Source organism: Monodelphis domestica, chromosome 2 (assembly GCF_027887165.1).
Source record: "Monodelphis domestica isolate mMonDom1 chromosome 2, mMonDom1.pri, whole genome shotgun sequence".
Lineage (NCBI taxonomy): Eukaryota > Metazoa > Chordata > Mammalia > Didelphimorphia > Didelphidae > Monodelphis > Monodelphis domestica.
Window position 1 is genome coordinate 102,227,252 of NC_077228.1, and position 7,359 is coordinate 102,234,610.

The following is a 7,359-nucleotide window of genomic DNA, read 5'->3' on the forward strand; positions in this document are numbered from 1 at the left end:
TATTTGTGTAACATATACAATTTTTCACATTTCATAGTGACATTTATAAGATCTTATTTTCTCTTCACACTTAAGCAGCATGTTTATCATTATTCATTCCAAGCTTAACTATTTAATAGATTTATCTAAAACCCAAAAAGCTTTCTTTAGACCAACTTAATAACATGCTCTAGGTTTCTCTACTGATTTCTGGAGTTTGGGATTTTTTCCCTTTAACTTTTCAAACTATGAAATTTTATCTATACTTAATATTAATTCTTTTCTACTATTACCTATGTTCTTGAGTTTTTCCCAATACTATTATTTTATAACAATGTTTTAAAGAATGCAGTTAAGATCAATAAAAATTGGAAACTAAACCAAAGCCTCTTACTTTAAGACTTAGAACATGATCTACTTGGAATAATAGCATCTACAATAGCCAACTCAAAAAATTTCAAGAAAAAACAATTTTAATTTACAAAATATGTAATTTGTATGGTTTCACAATATTGTGCATAGCTAAAACACTAATAAAAATGAAAATACTCAAACTGATTTCCAATTACAATAAACTTGGATGCACAAAGTATCTATGCTTAACACAATAAGTGTACTGAATTTTAAAAAGCACAAGTCCCAAAACTGCTAGGTATAGATGATAAATATCCTATGAATTTAGTTAATAGGAAATCTGAAAATATGACTGGTATTAAGTGATATCTCCTTTCCTCAATTTTGTGATTAACAGGATTTTTTTATTGGTATTAAGCTAGAGCAAACAAATCAGAATAGTACATATGCAATATTCAGTACACACAAAGTTAAAGAAATTCAAAACCTGTATAAAACAAAAAAATTTGAGAAAAATTATACAGCTTAAGAGATACAGTGGTAAAGGTCCTCTCCATCCCTTGATTACAGCTTGCACTCTGTACCTAAATAGAAGAACTTACTGCACTCAACTGTAATAAGAATGAAATAATAGACTCAGGTTAGTATAGAATGAATTTAGGGGATTAAATAAATTCTCTAAGAACCTTGCATTGGCAAACAGGTGACTTCAGTTGGTGAAAGCAGCCTAAGGAAGGGGGAGTGGGGGAAGAAAAATTAACTGGTATTCTGAAACTTCTTTAAAAAATAATTTCTTATTTTTCAAACACTGCTTTCCTAACAGAAGTGTTGTACACTTGCACAATGTTAATTACTTTATTATACATGGAAGCCTGTAATAGGCTGATTACACAATAAGACTGCAAACAACCAGTGGTACTTTTCTGACGTCAGAAGAGTACATAGGACTGAAACATCACCAAAAGTACATAAAAAAACTCATGAGCATAAACATCAAAGTACAATAAAAAATGTAATCAGAAAAAAAATACATTTGCTAAAAAGTGGTTTAGAGCAGCGCCACCGCCTATCAGTAGCTTCGAATGGCCATTAGCGTTCCTAGCAAGTTTCCATTAACTTCACAAGATCCATGTACAATACTGACTCATGTACTCCAGAAGGTACACAGGAAAGGCTGCAATTTCACAGAGGTTCTGATGTCATTAGGAAATACTGAGAAGCTCAATTCTCATTGGCTAAGCCACCAGACAGAATTACAACCTTATTACACAGAGCTGTGAGTAAGTGGGGTTAGGATATTATTATACATGGAAACTTGAATGGGATTTACAAATGGAGGGAGGGGCATTACTACTATTGACTATTTGATGCCATAAGACATATAAAAAGTACATAATGAATTATGTTTTGGAATGTAAATCATTTAAAAATTCAAACTGTCAAGATGGGGAGAAGGGAACAAGGAGGGAAGGCCCAAGAACCTTAAAGAACAGGGTTGAGAACAAGGACAAAACATAGAGGGGATGTGTGGTATACTAGAAGACAAATGGAAGAGAAACTGTTTTAAACCATGTATAATAAATGCATCCCCCAAATTTATATGAATTACATAATACCATCTTAGGGTTCTTATGGTATGAACCAACCACTTAGGTTTCAATTTCTGTTGATGTCACTAGAATCTCTTAATGGAATTACAGCCTTGTTATAGTTGGGATGAGGGGAGGGCGCTTTTCATTCTTCTTTATATTAAAGCTATCATTCCAGGCTTTGATCAAAGATCCAAGAATATTTGTTCTACCAGTCTGGAATGACTATGGTTTGGAAGATCAGAGTACATTTGAAAAGCTGCAACAAAATATAGGTAGCCAACATCTCAGAATTTTGGATCAGCCCAGATAGATAGCAATTTGAAATGTTTTAGATCCCTTACTTAAATGTTGAAATGTATATCATTTTTCTATCTGCAAGATGGATATTCCAATACAATGATAATGTATAGAATTCCCATGCGTTATTACACTTTCCTGAGAGTAAAGCAATTAGAATAAACCTTAATCCTAGGAACAAAATTTTTTTTGTAGTTTTTTTGTTTTGTTTTTTTTTGCATTTAAAACTTTTGGGCTATTCCCTGACAATCTATACATGTAAATTTGATTGCTAAACATTGTCACTTTGAATGTCAAACTATTTTTAATCTATTGATTTTGATTAAAAATCATAATACAAACAGAGCTAAAATCACACTAACAAAATAAACTAAATATGAAAAGTTGCATTGAAAGGGCATGTTACATTATTCTTAATAGGATCATGTAGAAACATTCCAATGGCAGTGTTCTCAAAATAAAACAAAATTACATTGTAAGACCCCCAGCCTGGTCACACTTGGGACCTTACCTGTAACTTTGGCTGGTTGGTGTCTTTACTCTTGTACTACATGGCTCACTTACATCAGACATCATATTTGTATACCCTGAGAAATCTGACACTGAAGTCCTTACTCTATGGTCCACTTCTCCATTAGAGTTAGTTATAAAGGTCATTGGCACCCTGCTGCCCGACTTAAACTGAGAACCAAATGCTTGTGCAAAGTTCTCAATTTGATACGTTGTTCTAGGCTCTATGTCCTTCTGAGGATCTATCTGGCTAGTTAACTCCTGAGATGGAATCTGAAAGCTTGTGGAGGACTCTAAGTTTTTCTGTTCCTTCTGGCTAGTCAATTTCTGAGATGTAGACTGGTAGCTTGATGAAGTCTCTAAGCTTTTCTGTGGATCTATCAGATCATCTAGCTCCTGTGATGGAGTCAGCTGCTGATGGGTGGCCTCCAAAGCAGATAAATAAAAACCTGGTTGAGATCCAAGCAACATCCCAAAAGGAGGCTTTGGCAATGTAGTTGGCAACACTGAGGTAACAGATTGGCTGAAACCACACTCCAGGGGAGATGTAGTGTATATTTGTTTATCTGGAAATAAAGTGTGGTTGTGAAGAGTAGAAGACAAACTAACGAACTGGAAACTGGGTCCAAATGCAAAACCAGTGCTATTGGCTGATCTTTCAAAAGCTTGCTGAATGTATTTGGAATATCCTTGCAACATGTTTGCTTTGTCATTTGAAGGTGTCTGGTTCCCTGGACTCAAATTTTCCTCTTGGACCATGTCTGAATGTTCTCCTGAGGGGTGTAAATCAACTCGTTGTTCTGTTATATTGAAAGGATCCTCTTTCTGCCCCTCAGATTTACTGGAATACTGGTCCAAAAGGCTTTGTAAGACTTCATCAGGGATTCCAGACTTGTCATGACAAGACTTGATCTCAGTGTTTAGAGATGAGGAATCAATAAGTGATAATGGCGCTTCGTTATCCATAACGCTCACGCCTGCAGACTGGATGACAGACTGTTGGGAGGCCATGTGTCCAACATTTATAGAAAAGGCACTGTTACCACTGGCAGTTTGTAAATATCTTCTTTTCTTTGAAAACTGCATGGCGTCATCATAGTTGCTACTTATCTGGCCTTGCTTGCCACCTGCACTCTGGAGAAGACTAATGGCCTCCACACTACTATTGGACACTATGCCAAGAGAACCACTTGGTTTCCCTGACAGCGATTTCTGTCCAACTATATCTGGTAATGGTGACACAAAATTAAGGTAGTTTTTGTCTGTGTTTTTTCTGCTTCCTTTTTTGAAGACCAACTTTGGCACCCTTTTTTGTAATTCATCTATACCAGCGCCAATTATGCCACCACTGGAAGACACAATAGGAATTTCTACCGAGTAACTCTGCATGTTGATATTATTTGCAATTTGTGATTCATTTCCTTTACCAGTCTTATGTTCCTTATTTTCAATAGATAAGCTTTTTGATTTATTTTTTCTCCTTGAAGAACTTGTATTTCCCTGAGACAACACAGTCAGATTACCCATACTGTTATGGTTTGATGACCCAGGTTCTGCACTAGCTGCTCCTTTAGCTATGGCTTCACCACATGTGCGCCTGTGCTTCAACAATCTATCAGTCCTTGAGAAATACTGCTGACAAGTATCACATTTGTATGGCTTTTCTCCACTATGTGTCCTCTTGTGTCTCTCCATATGGTACTTCTGAATGAACTTCATGCTGCATTGATCACACCCAAATGGCTTCTCTCTACTGTGAATTTTCTCATGCCTTTGCAGTAGGTATTTCTGAATGAAACCCATGCTACACTGACTGCACTGGAAAGGTCTCTCTCCTGTATGAATGAGGACGTGCCTGCGCAGGTGGTAGGAGCTCCTGAAGGCAGCACTACAGTGTTCACAGATGTGAGGTTTCTGACTTGGGGAAAGAATGGCACCTTCTCCATCTCCAACTAGAGAAGGTTTAGAAGAAGCACTTGGCTTCCGCTTGGCTTTGATTCCCTGAGATTCTGGCTTTGGCCTCTTTGCCTTTTTGACATTAGTGTCCTGCTTTGGCTCCTCATTGCCGTGGTGGTCATCTGTCCTGCTACTGCTGAGTAACACGTCCCGGTGGTGCTGGGGGGGTGGGTGCTGGCCATGCTGGTGGAGAAGGCTCAGATCCTGGATGACGCCGTGGCTCCCCCCCTCCCCGCCTCCTAGGCCGGGAGGTCTTTCCTCCGCCCCTGCAAACAGTCCTCCATAGTGGTGGTGGTGGTGGTGATGCTGCTGCTCCTCCGGATCTGTAGGTTTCTCTTGTTTGATGCTCACCAGGGACTGCAGAAATCCCCAGGAGTTCCTCTGCGGGGGGTAGGCCGCAGCCGGCGCCGCGGGCTCCTTCTTGAAAGTCATGTCCGGGGCAGGAGGAGGAGGCGGGGGAGGCTCAGCGGCTGGGGCTGCAGAGTTGGAGGCCGAGGAGGAGGAGGAGGTCGAGGAGGAGGAGGAGGAAGAGGAGGAGGAGGAGGAAGAAGAAGAGGAGGAGGATAACACGCACTGCGGGGGAGGGGCGGCCCCCACCGCCGCCCGGGTGAAGCTGGTGACCGGGGGGAGCCGGTGGTTGAACATGACCATACTCGGGGGGAAAGTGGGTTCCATCTCCGCCCTCCTACTGCTGCCGGCGCCGCTGCTGCCGCCGCCGCCGCCGCTGCTACTGCTACTGCTGCTGCTGCCGCTGCTGCTGCTGCTGCCGCCGCCGCCGCCGCCGCCGCCGCTGCTGCTGCTACCGCTGCCGCCGCCGCCGCTACTCAGGAACCCGCTGCCGACTTTCATACCCCGGAGGAGGCCTGGCTGAGGAGAGGAGGAAAAGGGAGGAGAAGGGAGGGAAGGAGGAGGAACCGGGCCCCGGGGCCGGGACCACCGCGGCGCTCAGACCCCGCCGCCGCCGCCGCCGCCGCCGCTACCGCCGCCGCCGCCGCCCAGACCGCAACGCGCCGGGCGCTTATCCTCGGCCGCCTCCGGCCCCAGCGCGCATGGTACGGCGGCCCTACCCCGGGCCTCGCCCCCTCCCCCCTCCCCGGCCCCCAGCAGCAGCACTTACGGGTCCCGCCGCCGCCACCGCAGCCGCCGTCGCCTCCAGTTAATAAAAATAACGCCGAGTCCTCTCCACAATGGAATTAAAAGCCTCCCTGGCACTGCGCAGGCGCGGCGCGGGGTCTGCTGGGAACTACTCGACCCGGCCAGAGGGGAGCTCTGGGGAGCCAGGGCGCCTGCGCAACAGCTTCCGCCCGGCCAGCCTGTCAATCATTCGGGCGGTTGGGCCCGAGGGGAGGGACCGACTCGTGTGGGACCATTGGGGCGGGGACTTGTGAGGTGACCAGGCTGGTGGGCCTGGATTGAGGCAAAAGGGATGAGGGCCCGGAGCGAGTGAGGAAGGGTCTTAGACATGCAACCGGCTAGGCTAGTAGAGACGAGGACTTGGGCTTGGAGCTACAAGGGCTGCTTGGCAGGGAGAGAGAGGGCGCCCGGGAAAGGGAAGGAGGCAGACGGGAGAGATTGGGGGAGATGTGGGAGACTTCTGGGGAGCAGAGGGTGACCTAGCCCGTCGGCGGGCTGCTTGAGAAAAAAATGAAAGCATCCCCCTTGGGGGGGACCCTTGTTGCTGTACCTCAGACCACCACCCCACCACCCCCCACCCCCACCGCTGACGCCCTGCCTTCGCCAAGCCCATTAAACCCTGCATTTGGTTGTGGTCTCTTGGACCCGGTTCATTTGCAGTAGTGGGAGTGGGAGTGGCCTACTTTAGAAACGTAATCGAGGTACCTTTGCCAAAAAAAAAAAAAGGTTGCTGTCTTACTGTCAACCTACCTGAAGGCTACTCAAAAAGGAAACCGCTTGCAATCCCAGTTCAGCCTCCCTATAAAACACACGCCCACACGCACTTCATCATTAAACGTTATTTAAATGCCCGCATTCCTTCTAGGCTTTACTAATGAGCCTATTTGTCCTGTTATCTCCCAGCCACCTCTCTTTTGGAAACCGAAGTGGCTACCACTACCGCTACCGCTACCACTGCCACCGCCACCTTAGGAAGATAATTGACGTCATTCTTCACCATCACGCTCCCCCACCCCTTTCAACCCCACCTGGATCCTAAGGAATATAGGCAAGACTACTCATTATTTTTCCTTAAAGGAATATGCCAAACACAAACCGAACAAATGAATTCAAATATTTATTGAGCTCGTAGGTGCTAGGTGCAAACCTTATCATAAGCTCCTTGAGGGCAAGGACTGTATTTTGCCCCCCCCCCCCTTTTTTGAATACTCTGTGCCTGGTGTGATGTAGGCGCTAAATAAATGTTGATTGAATTGAATATGCAGCCATCTGTAGGTGCAATTTTCCTTTTGTGCTATATAAGTCACTTAAAAATCAAGGAAAGCAGAACCTTTGCACAGGTGCCTAGCACACACTAGGCGCTAAATAAATGTTTCATGACTTGAAATGATACAGTTCTATATACTGATAGCCTTTTTATGGCATATTTTCATATAAAAATAAAGCTACACGATTTTCTTTTCTCTTTTTCCCTTTCTTTTCTCTTTTTCCCTAGTATTTTATCTGTGAGTTGTAGTTCATATTTAGATAGCAATAT

The 7,359-nt window shown here is 44.2% G+C and overlaps 1 protein-coding gene across 2 annotated transcripts; it reads right to left on the bottom strand.

The window, feature by feature from the left end:
• Positions 1–434: 434 nt before the first annotated feature.
• Positions 435–5,943, bottom strand: ZNF281 (zinc finger protein 281). 2 transcript variants are annotated; one of them, XM_007481032.2, is made up of 2 exons: positions 5,806–5,943; positions 435–5,551 (listed from the first exon to the last, which is right to left on the bottom strand). In XM_007481032.2, exon 2 carries the CDS (start codon positions 5,535–5,537, stop codon positions 2,730–2,732), a length of 2,808 nt encoding a protein of 935 aa, XP_007481094.2. In that variant the 5' UTR covers positions 5,538–5,551; positions 5,806–5,943; the 3' UTR covers positions 435–2,729. The 2 variants fall into 2 exon arrangements, with proteins under 2 accessions (XP_007481094.2, XP_007481095.2); XM_007481033.2 differs by having other exon boundaries at positions 435–5,555; positions 5,806–5,923.
• Between the last annotated feature and the right edge of the window lie 1,416 nt (positions 5,944–7,359).